Raw genomic sequence first — 19,188 nt, 5'->3', positions numbered from 1 at the left:
GGGTTTTAATACAGACTACGGTGAACGTGTTTGAAGTGAAATAAAATATTTTGAATAATAAAGTGACTTATACAGTAATTAGTTGTATTACTTTGACTTTGATTTACGATTTATGACGAACAAATATTGTATGTATTTGGAATAAGGATACCAAACTGATAATTTAAACAAGCCTACTTAAGCTGCTTCTGCGTCAGCTCTCTACAATTCCGAATTTTATGTTTAAGTGAATCGACCCCAACTCTTTCGTTGTTCATTTGCTTTAAATATTCTAACAAATACAAATTCTAAATTTCAATGCGAAAAATTGAGCATCTCTAATTGAACCAAGAAGCTCCTTCTTAAAAAATATTACTAGTATATTTATTTTGCTGGTCAGTGACAGAGTAACAGATAAAAAACAACTTGAAATATGGACAAGGATATGCGCATTCGTATAATTTACATTCGTGCACTTAGAGTTGTGCAAATTTTAAATCATCATTAAATTTCGACTAACGAGTTCGCCTTTTTTCGGATGCGTGTACCGCTAAATAAAATAATTTATTTCAAATAATGCAATCTTTTATCACAGCGTTGAACTATACTCTTAGATATCGTATTATTGAAAACTGATACGTTCTCAAAATGCATAGAAAAAGTTTGTTTTTCTTTTTTCACTAAAATAATTTTAAAAATTGATAATTTCGAGAAACTGCGTTTTTTACGTTCTATTTTTAACAATATTGCATTTTGAGAATATGTCATTTTCCAATTTACAATATCACCGTAAAATAAGTTGATTAAATTTGTTGAGAATTTCGTATTTTATTTTTTATGTTCACGAAATAGAGTTTAAAATAGTAATAATTTAATACGAAATAAATCGATGAAATGTTAACTAATTTTTATAATAAAGAATTTAAATATTTTTTTTATAAATGAATTTTTATTATTTAAAATTTTCCCTATTTATAAGTTCGAGAATGTAATCGTATACCATTTTTATACCATGTATATGAAATATAATTAGTATATTAAGTTTAGTCCAGAGACATTGACTTTATAGTTTTATACTAAAGTCAATGTTCAGAGATTAACAATTATTTATGAGAATTTTCAAGAAAGTTTAAGATAATCTAGAATATTCAAGAATTTTAAAGAATATTTTACATTCCAGGATAGAATTTCCAAGAGTGATCTAGAATATTCCAAATTTAAATGATTGAGTCTTTCAATCATTTCCGGGTATTTTCGTGCCTTGTAGTTTGATCTAAAATATAAAGCGTCTTCAAAATATAATTAAATTTCAATTTAAATTTAGCGGTATTATGAAAAAGTATGGACGACAATATTGCAATCCTTTGTCATAGATGTTTATACTTTACTTAGATAGAAAACCATACGGTAAAATAATAAAAGATTATTAAGTAAGTCAGGGGATGATAAATATGGCACCTGATTTTTTTTTTTTTTTTTGGAATTCTTAAATTTTAATTATCGTATATCGTTAGTTCATCGTTTGTTCATGATTGTTACCTATAAACAATCGTTTTGTTAATGATTTGTTTATTTAAAAATTATTAATTAAAAATATACTTTTAAGTTGGCCCCCCAAATGCAATTTTTAATATATTTTTGTTATTATAAATCTATAAATATCCATTGATGATTGCTCTTCCATAAATTACGTTTGTTAAACCTTCAAATTAACTATTCTTTGTTTAATTAATAATTTTAATTAGTTGTCAAACGTTTGTCCACAGACCTAAGAATCTTACTCATATAGGCAAGGCACGTTACAAGTTATTTTTAGGTTTCTGAAGTAAAAATTTTAAAATTTGGTATTAGGAGAATATGTTATAGAAGTGATATTACTATAAATATTTTAGAAGTCTATGGATAAGTAATAATATAAAGACACACCTCCCATTATACGAAAGTGTAATAAAAGGTGTGTCTTTATATAGCATTTCTATTGGTCGAAACTACAAAAAACATGGCTGCTTTAATATAAAAATATAAATGAGAAAGATATATAGTTATTGTATGGAATCAAAAGAGACAAGTATATTAGTAATATCAATGCTGCTAACTTGACGATATTATAACCAACCATTACCAACCTAACATAAATAAATTTATTTTTTTCATATTCTCCTGATACAAGTTCTTATAAAATTTTATCTGAGATAAAGAAGATCAAGACAATTTACAAGTTTTTTTAGGTTTTTGAAGTAAAAATTTCAAAATTTGCTATTGGGAGAATATGATAAAAAGACACTCTTTCTATAAAAAGAAAGTGAAGAACATGCATAACTGCATTAAACCAAAAGAGACAAATATATTATAATATAAGCATCCCCAATAAATCAAACATTTTTCCAATTTGCTAGCAAAATTTTGGATTAAAATATTAATAGATATTTTTATTGCGGACTATTGCTGCTAGCGAGCTAAATTAAATATAGACATCTATGTTATTTAAACATAAGTAGGGTTATGTTTCTTATATAAAAAGCAATTCTACGAAATAAAATCGATTCTAATAATCGTATTTAATATTAAAAATCTTCAGTTTAAGAAAATTATGGGAAAATATTCTGAAATAGTATGAAAATTAACACAAAAACCCCAAGTAAAAAATAGAAAGTGACAGGTTGTCATGTAGTTGTCAAACTTCTATAAATTTAATTACTAGGTGGCAGACTTTTAAGATGGTTCTTATCTAATTATTGTATTTTTGTTCTACAGTCTGAAGTTTTTTTTTTAGACGTATATTTATTTCATTTTTGTAATCAATTCATAATTTAGTGTAATCATTTACAAAAAACACACAAACCATGTCTACATTAAAGTATAAATATAAATTTTGATACATATTTCAAAACTCAATAATCAAAAAAAAAAAAAAAATGTAAGTTTAGATTTTAATCGAAATTAATTATTATAAAAATGGCGAATTTTTTCAACATTGCAATAAATTAACGTTACAACATGTGAAATATTATTAATTAAAATGTTTTCAATTTATTTATTTTTGTTGTAATTAAATTAATTTTTTAATAAAAAATTATCTTTAATTATTTTTCTTGTTGAAAATAATAAAAATAATGTAAATTTTAAGAAAAGAAATTGTACTGAAATTTATAGTGAGTGTTGTGTTTCGATTAAAATATTAAAAGTGGTTTTTCTCTTCAACTGTTTCAATTATGTTAAAATAATTAATTTACAGTGCAACCATGGCATCGGGTACTCCAACAATGGATAATGGAGGAAATGCAGGTGAGTTTATGGATAACTAGATGGAAAAGTGGGATTAACTAGTTTTAGATTTAAATTTAAGGTCTAAGGTTCAAAATTTATATTGTTTTCATATTAGAAATTTATAAAAGAAAAATTATATTTAGAGAAATCTCAAGCCATATTTAGCCAATTTGTCTTGAAATTTGAAATATCTAAAATAATTTTAATAAGAATATAGAGTACTAAAATGGATATCTAATACAAAAAAAAAAAAATCGACGTTGTTTTTCATTAGCTAAATAAAGTCTAGAGGCTAAGGCCCTGAACACACGGTGGAGATTTAGTTTGCAAATTAGTTGGAAACTAGTTTAGCATTCGTGTGAGAAAGTTCTAAAAAAGAAATCTGAGACAGACAGACATCGCAGACTGGCAGTATGACGATAATTTGAAATCAACTGTGGAATAAGTCCCAGAAACTGTTAACTGTAAAACCAAGTGAAAACTGAAAAAAATTTCTGCCGCTTGCCAAATAACTTCCATAACGATCACACAAAAATTACACAATTCTGGCAGACATTTCTCTCCTCCTCGACCCCCAAAACCACTCCAAAAGGTGTAAAAATGTTTCGTTTGCTAGTGAAAAGGAGTAAGGAGGAATGGTCTGTCAATATTGTGTAACGTATGTGCGGTCGTTATGGAAGTTATTTTTTTTGGAAGGGCTTCTCTAACGCGTGATTTCAAATTACCGTCATACTGCTGTGTCTGCCACTATTTTTCTATGAAAGTACATTTTTTAACAAGAAAATCGCATTAGAGCTTATCCGGTTAGATTCACTTTTTTCGGTTTCCTTCAACTCCACTGCCTCCGAAACCACCATTAAGTTTTGTCTGCCATATTTTTCTAGGTTTATTAAAAAATGGATGCTTTGACTTATCGATGCTTCTAGGCGGTTAGGGTACATTTTACCCCAGATTTCTACACCCTCCTTTAACTCGAAAATGGTTGATCTACCATATATATGAGAGAAAATACTCCACATCGACTCAAGAGCTTATTTACTACGTGCCAGAAAGTTAGGATTTATGGATTTTTTTACGTTATATATCCTAGAATAAATTGTAAACTTTTTCGCGGGCCCCCTAACATAAATTCAGAGCGCTGGTTTTAGGACCATACTAAAATCAAATTATAAAATTTGTTTCCCAACAAATATAGTTTCAAAATATGGTTGGCGTAAAAAAAAAATAAGGATACATGCATGAGAACACACTAGAAACTAAAAAAAAAAAAATCATGAATAGAAAGTTATTTAACCGTTCCATTATTTTTTTATTTACATTCGACAAATAAATAAAATAAAAAAATTATATCAAAAATTAATTTATACAGTTTTGACTCTGTTTAACAATTCGTGCTCATCCAAACAAATTACATAAAACTACTTTTTCAAAGTAATTAAAATCTTATATTAATTATATGAAATAAAATGGGAATCTGTCGATATATTATCTAGAAACTTCTATTTTGTAATATTTCGATGTTAATAAGAAATCGTTCTTAAATGTGTTACTAACAAAACCAATTAACACCTTTTTTTTGTTCAGTTAGTAATTTCTTCCGGTAATATATAAATGTTTTATTACAAAAAGAAATTAATTAACATACTTATTTTAAAATTTATTGAAGCGTAAAATATTGCATCAAGAAAATATGAGTTACTATTTGAAAATTTATTACTTTTTTTATTAAAAGTTTTGTAATCTTTTAAAAATTTTGATTCAAATGAAAATTTAGCAAAAAAGAAAATTTCGTTCGAGAAAAATCGTCGTATAATAATTTAAAATACGTTCAATAATAGAAAGTTTACTTTTTAACATGCTTTTATTAGCTTGTGTTGTATCTATGTAACGGAATCTTTGAACGTGATTTACACCCACTTCAAAACGTCTGATTGAATTGAAACTTCGCATACTTATCAAGGACTGATAATAGTACAATAATTTAATAAGTTTGTCCCATTATCCTGACCAAGATCGTCAGGATTAACGACAATTCTCATATCTGAAAACACGGTAGTGTCTTGTGCCTCGTACTAAGGCGTGTACTGAAGCATATGTGACTTATTCTTTGAGACAGGCATATGACTACTAGCAGGATCAACTGGGGAGTTTGTATATTTTGCACAAAAAAGAAAAATATAGTTTGTAAAATTAAAATTCACGTTTTAATGATTGACCAATCTAAATTTTTATTTTAGTATGAGCTTTTTTTGTCTGATAAAACAAGGTGTTGATACTCAATTTTAGCAAAATTGAGAAAGTAAAAAATAAAACAGATTTTAAAATTGTCAGTTAGTATGTAGTATTCAAATGGAGCCAAAATTTGCCTAGTAGAGCAATACAAATATTCTAGAGCACCGTATAGGTCACACCAAATAAGTGGGTTATGTAATTATAATTTGAAATTTATTGTAAATACCCAGTAAATGAAAATAATATTTTGCAGGTACGCTGCAACGTAATTATGGGAGTGGCGGATCTGCACGTGATTACGATGGTCTTAAGCAACAATGCGATAAGGCAATGAGTGAGCTAACATTATTACGTCGCCAGCATAGTGATACAGCACGACGATGTGATCATGCTATGAAAGTAAGAATTAAAAAAATTTCCACAACTGTACAAAACTCCGTGTTTTTTTAAAACATTTTTATTTTATAGGAGCTGGATTATTATCGTGGACAACATAGAGCAGCTATGAATCAATTAGAAGCTTCAGCACAAGAATCAGCAGCGTTACGAAATAAATATGCAGAAATTGCGGGTGAAAAACAGCGATTAGAACGAGATGTGCAAGAGTTGCGTCAACAATTATCGGATATTCATTGTCATCAAGGCGAAGTAAGTATGAGTTCTGATTTTTAAATGAGGGACCTACAACTATAGATTTCCTGTACTCTTCTTAAAATATCTCGCCCACTGCAACCAGAAATGTCTCCTGGTAACATTATATTATAAGCAAATGAAGCTACAATATTCAGAAACAAATGAAGCTTTTAAATAGGAATTTTCCCGAATAAGAGTAGTAGTCTACAGTTTCGGACTCAAATATTCTATACTTGATTCACTATGGATATCTGTAGGTACAAATAATAAGGATAGAAGCCTTATCGCCCTAAATCTTTGATTTGATATATCACAAGGATTCTTATCATGGGAATCACAATCTCCAGCAAAGAAGCCGTTTCGTTTTGAAAGATTTCAGATTTATCTGAATTATATCATCTGAGGCAGTTTATTATTTAGTTTTTAACCAACCTTTCAAAAAATATTAATTATAAATTTTTTTTTTTCAGGATTATTCAAATCAAGATAATGCTAACGCCGATACAGGTGGTTTCTTAGTTACACGTTCATCATCGCGTCGTCAACCAACAGAAACCGATTCGTATGAAGCCTTACGAAAACGCTACGAAGAATTATTATCCGCACATAGTGCTGCCGTTGGTAAATTAGAAATTGCACAAGATGAAGTAGCTCGTTTAAATAAGCAGTGTGATGAATTAACCGAAGAAATTAATAACGCTGTCCGTGAACGTAACGGATTAAAACAAAAATGTACAGCGGCAATACGTCAATGGGATATTGCGTTACATGAACGTAACGAATATCGTGATGCGTTAGGTGCTGCACAAGCACAACGTGAAGAAGCTGTTCAAGAATTGAGTCAAGCAATGGCTGTACGAATGAAAGCTAGTAAAGATATTAAACGTTTAACAGATGAACGTAATTCTGCGATACAAGAATATGCTTTAATTATGAGTGAAAGGTTTGTGTCAATTTTTTGTTGGTTTTTTATGAAGGTATTTTTGGAAATTCTCTCCAGCAGGGGGCGTCGCCAGCCAATGGGACGCAACGTGAAAGATACAAAATATGAACTATAAGTGAAAAATTTTAAAGGCCCCTGAATCTCCGATTGCTAAAATAAGCAAAAATAATTTTTGCGTTTTTCTTATCTATGTGACTTTATTTGACAGATTTAGAGATGGTTCATTTTTCTTAATTGTTTTTAGATGATTATAAATATTTCTTCAGTATCTTATACGGGATTGATTTTATATTGGAAAACACTCTAAAGCTTCAATAATATCATTATTACATCTATTAATACTTTCACAATAGCTTTAAGGCATTTACTTTTAGTAGAGTTTTATTTTTTTGAAGCAAATGAGTGGACGACGCCTTTGCTCTTCAGTATGCTAGTTACTATGATTACCCGACTTATTAATCTTTTCGACAGATATATATATATATATACGATTTTAAAACTTTTCTCGATTAAAAGTAATTCGCTAAGATTACGCAGCTGTTGCATGACGAATTTATAGCTTTAATGAAGACACAAACCATATTTAAATGCGAAAACTTGATAATTCATATTTAAATTTTCCAAATCATTGTTTATATAAATTTTTATTTACAACTATGTAAGGAAATAAAAATAAAAAGGAGGGGGGGAGCGTGGAACAGGCTTAAGAATAGAATTACGTTTATTATGACATTAATTAAATTTTATCAGTTAATTGTCTTTTACAATGTCTAATAATTTTTTTTTTTTGAAAATAATCTTTTATTTGAACATGAATTTAATTTTTATTTTTTATAAATTAATTTTGTTCAAAGAGATAAGATTTCATAAATAATTACTTGATTATTTATGTCTAAATAAGTTTTTTAGTTTGTGGGTTTTTTTTTGTTGAGTGTAATAAACAATCAATCAAGTTTTCTGTTATCAATATATAGTTAGTTTTTCTCAAAAATATTAAATAATGGCGGATCAACATCGATTTAATTACATGAAATATAAATTTATGTTAATGAAATTAATTTTATATAAATTAAATCAAATACGGTAAAATTATTTTGTTCGATTATTAGACAATTTATTTATTAAAGAGAGTGTTCATTATAAACTTTGTCATCAATCAAAATTGTTATTATTGTGGTATTATTGAAATTGTATTAAAAGCTAGCTAGTTCTGGTCGACAGGTGAAAATCCCATCTTTCTAGCATGTATAGAACTGAAAAACGTAATTTCCGGGGGATTTTCCGATTTTGGGTGGGGGAGAGGGGTGCAAAGAAGAAGTTGATTTTTCCCGTATGTTTGAATCAAGTCCCCGACGAATGCTTTAAACCGCATTTTTCTAGCATGACAGCTATGTCTGCTTCAAATGGAGTTTTATTTATATTATAGCCAATTTAACCTTGAAAACTTATGACAAGGAGAAACGTCTAACCCGTAATGAGCCCTTTCTTTTACATTACCCTACAATTTTAAAAGGAGATATAACCACACTGAAACATAACAAATCACAATAACTAATGCTATTATTGGCGAAATATTATCGAAGCAAAATTATTCCGTTAATAGTACACCGAGCCAAAAAAATTATATGGCCTTTGCAACTTGGAATTTTATTTTCTGAATTACTATATTCTCCAAATCATAACGGGACTTTCTATAATGGTTTAAAGATTAGATATAGAATGGTAATTAGATTTCAACAGTAATTCTACTATCCTTGACATTTTAATTTAATAAAGAAGGATATATCGATTAATAACCAGTGTAATATACAACGTTAATGATATTGTATACATTTCCACTGATATCTGATATCATTCCATTACATTTTCATTTTTAAAACAAGAAAATATATCATAAAGGAAATCAACCAAAATATTCGAATTTGAATTTGATTATCTGGCCCGTACATGTTTTGTTTCGTTAGGTAACGTAAATAATAACAGTAACGATTATAGTGAAATCAAATCATGAATTTCGAAAACTAAACTGAAATATTAGACGTTATAAAACGCGACTTCTCTCTGTCTACCTAGGAATTGATTTTGGAATAAAAATGTTCCAAGCCTTGCCAACTTAATATTTATGAGGACTATTTTTTAGAAATTATTGTATCAAAATTTAGATAGATTTGTTTTAAATAAATTGTTTTTGATTACAGAGATACAGTCCACAAAGAAATGGAAAAATTAAGTGACGACCTAACACAAGCACTGGAAAAAACAAAAACTTTAGAAAATGAAAATAAACAATTGACAGAAGATAAACAAGCTTTAAGCTATCAAATGGAAACATTAAGACGTGAAATAGCTTCAGCATTACACGATCGTGACAAAGCCCTCAAAGAGTGTAACGATTTACGAGAAAAATTCGGTGGCTACACACTTCAATTATCACATGATCATAATTCACGCGATCTACTAAAATCTCGCTTAGAATTTGTTGGAACTCATCCAGGAGAGAATGCTACTCGAAAAGAGGTTGTACATGATTCCAGGAGTTTAACTCAAGGTGATCGTCGTCCTGATACGTTAGATCAAGCCACACAAGAAATTGAATCGTTACGAAAAGCTTTGGATGAAATTCGTTCGGAGTTAACGGAAGCTACACAAGAAGCCGAAGTGTCAAAACGAAGACGTGATTGGGCATTTAGTGAGCGTGATAAAATTGTGCTAGAAAGGGAAAGTATACGAACATTATGTGATCGTTTGCGTAAAGAACGTGATCGGGCTGTTAGTGAGTTAGCGGCTGCTTTGCGTGATTCCGATGAAATTAAAAAACAGCGCAACGAAGCATGTCGCGAGTTAGCACGGTTAAAAGATAGTGTAGAATCGCGACAAGAAACTCATCATCATAGACAACAATTCCGAAATCATTCTCGAGATTCGGCTATTGATACCGACATGCAAGAATGGGAGACTGAAATATTAGATATGGATTTATCTGGACTAGCTTCAGATAGTTCTTTAGGATTGGAACTTGCTGGAGGGAGTGATGATACACAACGACCTAACGATACGGGTATATATGTAGCAGCTATTGCTCCAGGTTCCATCGCAGATGGAAAATTAAAGGTCAATGATTGCATAGTCCGAGTAAATCATTTAGATTGTGGAAGAGTTTCACGTCGAATGGTGCTAGAAGCTGTACGAGCAAGTTTACCTCGAGCACACTTAGTTGTACGTCGTCGAAGACAAGGAAATACGCCCCGTCGCATGCTTGAAGGAATACGAACAACGCAGCTAGCAGCCCTCCACCATGGGTTAACCTTAGAAACTGGGGTTTATGTAAGTAAAATTAATCCAGGGAGCTTAGCAGCAAAAGAAGGTACCATTTCCGTCGGAGATCGTGTTCTGGGTATCAATAATAAAAGTATGGAAGGTTTAAAGAACGTTCAAGAAGCTATGTCGATTTTAAACGACGATCGGTGTGATATAATTACGATAACTACTCTTTCATCGAATCTAAGTCTAAATAGTGACGATAGTTCATTTCCAACCAAAGATGGACATCATCATCATCATAAAATGGTGAATCGATGTTCTCAAACTGAAGATCTCACCACTAAACATTATAGCGATAACGATTTTATTGATCGGCGTTATTTAGTACCAAGTACAATTGGGCATGGATCTGTTTACAAAGTTTCTAAGACTACTGGAGGGTCATCATCTTCAGAGAAAAATAACACTGGTGGAACGTGGGATATAATTCGAGAAAAAATTGACCTAGTTCGTGGTCGAAAACACAGTAAGGATAAAGAAGATAAGAAAAAATACCGAAATAGTTCACCGAGTCATGATCAAGAACAAGATGCAATCGCTGAATTAGATTCGGTTATTGAATCTTATCATCGAAAATCATCGTCGTCTGGTGGAAATAACTCAAGTAATATACCTGGAGTTTTAAAACGTTCAAAGCGTCGTGGCAAGGAGTTAACGGTGCAAGAAAAAAATGGTGGAACATGGCCGAAAGCTCGGTCACAAAATATTTTACAAAATCCCACGGGGACGATTATTAACACTCGAAAAAAAGAACGTGCTCCTATTTCGATGTTTCTAACGGATTCATCACCGATTCCAACGACTAAACATTGTTGTGATCGAAACTCAAACCCAATTTCCGTTGAAAACAATTTGAACCGTCATGTGGCGTACAAAAGTATGGATAATCATCAAAATTTTGATCAAGATAATCGCCTCAGTACAATTCTACATTCGGATAATAGTATTGATTACTCGTTAAAACCACCGGGTGGACCTGGTGGAATGGAAAAAGAATTTTTAGATTATTATATTAAGAAAAATTCTGGTAAACCAAGTGGGGTTGGTAGTAATAAGTATACAACGAGTGATTCTGATTCAAATGCTGGACCTGATAGTTTATCAAGCGTTGCTGGAGGTGGAAGTAATATACGACCACATTCTCAGCTTTATCCAATCGGTGTCCCGCGGTATCCTCCTTTTTACCCACACCCACATCCCCATCCTCATATACCACGATTACCTAGTTCTCAATCTGGGGAGTCTTTTTGCTTTGAGCCACCTACTCATCATTGGCATCATGCCCATAGCCCATCAGAGGGAGGTGGCGTAATTATACCATGGCAACATCGTACAGCAACAACGGGCTCAACACCAGTTAGTGGAAACGTTCCCCCACCACCAATGGAAAGTGGAACATTTCCACGAAAACGGGAGAATCAACGCTTTCGTATACCATCAAATCCAAGTGTAGCTGGCAGCATTGAACGTACATCGGAACGAGCGTCTCCAATGCCTACATTTCATGTGGAAGTGTTAAGTGGTGGACGTGGTCGAAAGACACATGATTATTCGTCATGGAATCATCATCGACCCGAACCGGGGGAGTTACGTCGTGTACATATTGATAAATCACAAGAACCATTAGGAATACAAATTCAATGTTTAGATAGTGGTGGAGTGTTTGTGTCGACGGTGAGTGAACACAGTTTAGCAAGTCAAGTGGGATTACAAATCGGTGATCAGCTGTTGGAAGTGTGTGGTATTAATATGCGTAGTGCAACGTACCAATTGGCTGCAAATGTTTTACGGCAATGTGGTAATTCGATTACGATGTTGGTTCAATACAGTCCAGATAGTAAGTTGTTATTTTTTATCTACAAGTTGCATTATTTTTAAGCATTATATACAAGTGTCCCAAAATTCCATATAAACTTTAATCTATTCACTTGGTGTATATCGAGATACAATTTTTTAATTTCTAAATAGTACCCGAGTAACTTTTAGAAACTATAATACCTTTCTCCGAGGTTACTAACACTGTTTTCGACGAGAATATAGTTCACAATCGAGATTATGTTAATGCTATAAATATTTACCTATTTAACAAACTTTATATCCTTATATGGATAATAACTTACTTATGTGCTTATGTGTTAAACGCAAGCAAATTTAAATTAATTGAATCCTACCGTATTCACAGCAAATAATATTGTGCGTAAAACCTCTCTTGCCCTATGTCAGTTTCGGACTTGACTTTAATTATAGCGTTTCGAGCTTCGACTTTGTAGCTCTATGATATTATCTCTATGATTACTTCTCTTTTCTTACATTAAATACCTGAATTCCAGCAAAACTATTTTTAAAACGTATATTTATGTTTTCTCTATTATTCAACAGAATATCATGAATTAGATGGTACGGCATCTGGTTCAAGTTCTGATGAAGATGATGATCCAGATAATGATCACGATGAGCACGGTGGTGATGAACATGGAGATCATCATGGTGACCATCATGAACCAGATCGTGATCATGATGCAGACGGTGATGAAGAAGAAGAGGAAGCAACACCACGTAATACCCCGCGTCCACAACGGAAACCATCAAATGGTGATTCAACATTAACACGTAGTCAAATTTCACACGCGGTTTCAACATTACAACGACATAAAGTTTCTGTACGGTAAGTTGAAACATATGTCCTTTGGGAATATCTGGAAGAAAGTCTGAAAAAGCTGTCTGAGTTCAATATTAAATTCATTTTGAGATTAAAAAATCCGTACCAGCTTTTAAACCGATAGTTTGACGAACTAGTATTCAATCTCGTGCGCTTTTGGGTTGGTTTCGGGGAATATAAAATGTTCAAAAACTGTTATTTAGTATTTTTCCCAAATCAGAAAAATTTTTCTTCGCGTATTTCTTATTGGCAGTCTGTAAATAATAAATTTTAGTTAATTAGATTCAAAATTATAATTTTGCCTTTAAATAAAATGTAACATATTTTTTATGCTATCCTGGGTACACAGGATAAAAAAACAACATAAAGGTAAGTTCGAAATTTATTTGAACCCTAGTTGTTTAGATTTAGTTATAAAGGGTGCTTAAAATCCTTAAGTTTGCACGAAAAAACAAAGGATTCATTTTAAATAATACAAAATTCGGAAAATCATCCAAAAATCCACCATATTTAATTTTTACTTTAATTTATCCAGGACTAAAAACTTCTAACTGTTCCTTTAAAGTTTTATGTAAGTGTGCTTATAAAACAATTCCCGTCGATGTATATGTTGTTAAAAGTTTTTGGGACTGTGAAAGGTTGCAAAAAATAATTTTCTCTGAATTAATCATAATGTTATAGTTACAACACTTATAATGGTTTTTGTATATTTAAACCATGCATAGACGAAGGGGAGAAAACTGTTTTTTGCAACTTTTCACCTTGCGTAAAAGCTTTAACGGTATCATGGATCTATAGAGAGTTTCATAAGAACCTAAAACAATCAAAGAAAATATAATTAATCTTCTTTTGGGCCACCGAATTTATGGAAGAAATTTATTTTTCAAAAGCTAGAAAAGAGGGAATGAGAGGGTCTATTAATTTTTTATTTAAATAATGGTTATGAAAATTATACATTTTTATTTATTTTTTACAGAAATCCAACAGAAGAACCACCAATAAAACAATCACAAAATCTACATGAACCCCGATTTCTATTTATTGAAACACGAAAATGTTCAAATTTAGGGATTAGTTTAGTGGGTGGCAATGCAGTTGGTATATTTGTTCACAGTGTTCAACCAGATTCATTAGCACATAATGCTGGCTTACGGACTGGTGATCAAATATTAGAATATAATAATGTTGATCTACGACACGCTACTGCAGAGGAAGCTGCTTATGAATTGGCAAAACCGGCTGATAAAGTATCAGTGTTAGCACATTATAATTTAGATAGTAAGTATTCATTTAATCATTACTGTCCATTAGTGGATCATTCGGATCACACTGAGTAAACTATTAACAGACATTTAGGGTTTGACGTGTTTTTTTAATTTTGTTAGGATACAACGAAATCAAAGACAAACCAGGTGATAGTTTATATGTACGATGTGGATTCGATCGTGGACTATCTGATACAGGATCTAGTGGCACTGATGGAGGTTTACATTTACGTTTTAACAAAGACGATGTATTATATGTTGATAATACAATGTTTAATGGTGTTCCTGGTAATTGGCGGGCATGGCGTTTAGATAGCGAAGGACGTCGACACCAGTGTGGTATTATACCTAGTAAATATAAGTAAGTAATCGCCTATTGTTATGCTCTCAAGATCTAATCACTCGGTAGTAAATCTACAGAGCGATTTACTGCCGTAGTTGTTAAGTCAGTTTTATGATTATCGTGTATTCTGCAGAAATTTCACTTTATTATCAATAAAATGACTTTTTGTATTTGTATTTTTCACAGAGTTGAAGAAGAATTATTGTTACGTCGCAGTTTAGGTGATCTTGAAGGACGTGGATCAACAACAGCTCGACGTAGTTTTTTTAGACGTAAGAAAAATACACGTGGTGGTTCGGGTCCATCAAATCGTGATAGTAAAGAATTAGCAAGCTTCTCAAATCACACATTGGGTTGGTATTCGGATAGTGGGACATTACATGAGGATAATGCGTTATGTTCGTATCAACGTGTCGAACGATTAGATTGTAAGTACAATTTATTAAGGTAATTCTAACGGGAGCTCTAGCTCGACCAAAATCTTATAAGACCTCCTTAACTAGACAGTTTTAAAGAAATACATGTTAAAATTTACGTACATTCACTCAGAAGAGCATAGCTTAAAAAATTGTGGCGGACTTTAATTAAGAGTCAAATTGTAATTTTAATTCCATAAAAATAATTTTATTTAAAATTGATGTATGTTTTAATTTTTTTTTTAGATCCAGTATATCGTCCAGTATTAATTTTGGGTCCATTAGCTGATGGTGTTGCTGATAAATTAGTAACAGATTTTCCAGATCGTTTTAAGCGATGTACTCCTGAAATACGACATTGTCCACAAAGTGCGTTGGATCAAGAGCTTGCTGATAATTTGATTATAGATTTTCGACGTAAAGGCAATTATTTTGAATGTTCAACAGTCAATGCGATTAAATCAATTTGTGATAAGGTTAGTATTAACAAATATCAATAATTTTAATAAGAGATCTTAAAATGATTTACATTTTTTTAAATATCCATGGGGTCTGTCTGAATGGGCAAAATTCCTGAGATCTGTCCTATTTCTACAGAATTTATTTTCATAATTGAAAAATCTCTGGTTCAATCATAATTGTATAGAGTTCAAAGACAAAAATATTGCTGTGTCAAAATCAAACAACTTATGCTTGAAATATTTCTTCACAAATCCAATATTTTGATTTATAGAATTGCCATTGTATCCTGGACATATCAGTGACATCTGTTGAACGATTACATCGACATCAAATCTACCCAATAGTGTTATTAATAAAATTTAAAAGTACAAAACAAATAAAAGAAGTGAAAGATACTCGTTATCCATTGGATAAAGTATCTGCGAAAGCAGCAAAAGAAATGTATGAACATGGTTTGAAGTTAGAAGCTGAATATCGACATCGGATATCAGGTAATTTTATTCAAATTTCTCTATGTTCACTAACCCCCTCCCCTTATTGAGTTGGTAACCTCCCTGACATTAATGGTTCAATAATAAAAAACAAGGCTTCTTTTTCACTATTGAGTGAACAATTATTACATTAACATATTGTGTCTCGAACGGGAATGGAGTCATTTTGATTGGTACTGAATCTTCGGTAGAATTCATACTGTACAACTGCAGTCACCTATTCGACACTCCGAAAAACACATATATACGTGAAGGTGCGTTGTTATAACGTCAACGACTACGACAACAAACCACGTATGCTTTCTTTTTCTCTGTCATCACCAAATACCTTCTGATCGGAATAGGATAGGATGGGAAATTTAAAAAAAAAACATATATTTCTAACAATAAAATTAAAATTTGTTCTTTTTTAGCCGTTATACCAGCTGGCGTAAATATTGCGTATATGTGTACGCAAGTGAAAGCAGCCGTTGATGCTGAACAGAATAAAAGTTTATGGGTGCCTTTTCATGGAATTTGAAAAAAAAAACCAATTAAAAAGTAGATTTTTATACAAAAAGAGCGTTTTTTAAAAAGAAAATATGACATGTCTGTCACGTATGTGCGTAAAGTACTCGATGAGCACTATACTCCTCGATTTTTATTAATACTCGACGATTATTACGTGACAACAATATATATTGATTTTAATTTCTATTAATGTGTGTAATTAATTCATAATTAATTTTAATTAATTTATTTTTTACAAATTTTACTGTGATTAAAAACAAAAATATTTTAAAATAAAAAATTGTTTTTTTTTCTTTCTAATTTTAATTAAAAACTGATTTTCTTTTTTTAAAGAAAAGAAGAAGGAAGGTTTACTACAATCATCTCTCTTACTATATTTTTCTGTTTTTTAATGTCGTTTTGTTTCGATTTAATTATGGAATATGGGATTTTAATGCTTTGAAAGACTCTAATCTAGCGATAGAAAGTTTATTTAAAAAACTAGGAAAACTAAATTAGGTATATCTTTCTTTTCATTCAATGAAAAAATCCGCTGAGTCTAACAGGTATGGATTACATTTATTTACTCGTGGCGCTAATATCTTAGCGTTAAAATCCCATAAGTCAAAGAGAATACAATAGAAAGCAAACTGTATGACATCAGAACTAATTTTAATTTAGCTATTTTTTTGAAATCATATTAAGGCCAAACTACTTTTTTATTCGATAACAAGTTTATTCCTTGCTGATTTAATGGTAGCTGTAACTTCGAACAGAATAGCTTGAACAGTAATGATGTCAAACGACTTGAAAATGAATGACAAGCTCTCGTTACGTTAAAATATTATCCGTTTCAAACTTTCAATGGTGTTAAGGTGTTACTTTAACTTAACGGAGCCAAATATAAGATCTTGTGTTTTCTTCTCTTGTCTATTCTCTTCGACAATGATGAATTAGATTCCAATTCGTACTCGTTAAATTTTTGAATATATATTCTTTTTAGATTTATACACGTTAACAGAAATACACAGAATTGCGTCAAGTTTTAAAAATCAGTCTTCCCTCCCACTAATTTTATTAATCAAAATTAATAATTAATTTCGATTAATTGAAGTTCATAAAAAATTTTAGTAATAATTTTGTATATAAAAAAAAATTTTTTGACCAAAAAACCAATTTTTATAACAATTTTTTCGAAGAGAAACAATTTTATCAAAAATTTATTAATGTATTTTGCAACTAGCAAAATTTTTATATTGTGCAATTTTGTATTTAGTTAAGGAGTTTGAGAAAAATGTATGCCTCAATTCCTTAACTATTTTTAATGGCTTTCATATTAAGACCTAGGTGCTGTTTTAATAATAAATCATTTTGAGACAATAATTTTTGTATAATAAAAAAATTCGTGTACACATCGAAATAATGGGTTGTGAAGTAGAGTGCTTCGACACTGCCTCGATCATTAAAAATATACTTCTAGATGCAATTTATCCAATTCATTGATCGCGTTAAGCCGATAAAAGAACTTGCAACGACCATCCGCCCGAAAATAAACCAATGGATAGTTCTAGGCCATTGTTATTTTCAGTAGTAGTACGAAGCACTAGCTAAAAATACAATTTTACGAACGGAGGGAAATTTGTAGGATTACCACCTCCCCAGATATCATCGAGAGACTGCAGAAATCGTGTAATCCCACCCAAATTCCGATATCAACATAAATCCTCCAGGCTTCAGTAAATTAAGGAATTTTTTGATTATTTGTTTCAAATTCAAGTAAAATTCGACAGTCCTGAGCAGCCTTTATTTTAAATTATTTGAAAGATATTTATTTAAATTTGTATTTATAAAAAAAGTATTATCATTCGGTATGGTATAGTTAGATTAATTTCACTATCTCCCGGCTTCCCGGAACTTTGAGGTGGCAACCCTAGAAATTTTTATTTCAACTATGATCTTGTACCTATCGACTATTTAAATCGCTATTAACAAAACTTTTGAACGATTTTAAAACTGATTATAATAATTATGTCGTGTCGTAATTTTAATGTGGTCAGTTTTAAACTGTTTTATGAAAGCTGTCCCTTTTTTTTGTTAAATATTTTGTATAATATTGTAAAATAAAATCATTTGATATAGCCCTATTTTTTTGACAACGAATTTTAAATGTAAGGTAGCTATGAAATGATGGATAATAAAATTAATTATTTATATTTGAATAAATTAAGTAGCAATTAATTAAAAAAAAAAACCAAAATATAAGCCTGATATTAATGAATAATGAATTGAAAATACGATTTTGAATTGTATAACAAAATATTTGTATACATTTATTAGCAATATTTTTATTAAAGTCATTTTTATATTTACTATTCAAATTTAATTTTGTGTTTTATTTGTCTTAAGATGAAGATTGATAACAACTTACCTTTCATCTTTCAAATCCAGCTAACCTTTCCTTTAAGTTTAATATAAATACTTGACCTCAATAAGTGAAATTTACAAAATTTAAAAAACAATCAACAAATAGTTTTTTCCTTGTAGCTCACTCCAAACCGATTTTCTTGAAACATAGCTAAGAACACTCTTCATTAAATTACCTTTAAAACAAAAAAAATCAAAATCTGTTCATCCATTTAAGAGCTACGATGCCACAGAAAAGAAAAGAAGAGTCTTTGTTAATTTGTT

At 30.7% G+C, this 19,188-nt stretch overlaps 1 protein-coding gene across 1 annotated transcript; it reads left to right on the top strand.

Moving 5' to 3' along the window:
- The first annotated feature begins 2,877 nt into the window (after window positions 1-2,877).
- LOC123299591 (disks large homolog 5) lies at window positions 2,878-16,707 on the top strand. Its single transcript, XM_044881844.1, has 13 exons — window positions 2,878-2,896; window positions 3,215-3,264; window positions 5,732-5,877; window positions 5,947-6,126; window positions 6,582-7,054; window positions 9,253-12,212; window positions 12,755-13,040; window positions 14,011-14,312; window positions 14,420-14,660; window positions 14,829-15,070; window positions 15,305-15,534; window positions 15,792-16,011; window positions 16,425-16,707. The coding sequence occupies exons 2-13, from the start codon at window positions 3,222-3,224 to the stop codon at window positions 16,529-16,531; spliced, it is 5,430 nt and encodes a 1,809-aa protein (XP_044737779.1). The 5' UTR covers window positions 2,878-2,896; window positions 3,215-3,221; the 3' UTR covers window positions 16,532-16,707.
- Window positions 16,708-19,188: the final 2,481 nt, after the last annotated feature.

Source organism: Chrysoperla carnea, chromosome 5, assembly GCF_905475395.1.
Source record: "Chrysoperla carnea chromosome 5, inChrCarn1.1, whole genome shotgun sequence".
NCBI lineage: Eukaryota > Metazoa > Arthropoda > Insecta > Neuroptera > Chrysopidae > Chrysoperla > Chrysoperla carnea.
Note: the sequence above shows the minus strand (reverse complement) of the source record. Positions and strands in the feature narration are given on the sequence as shown.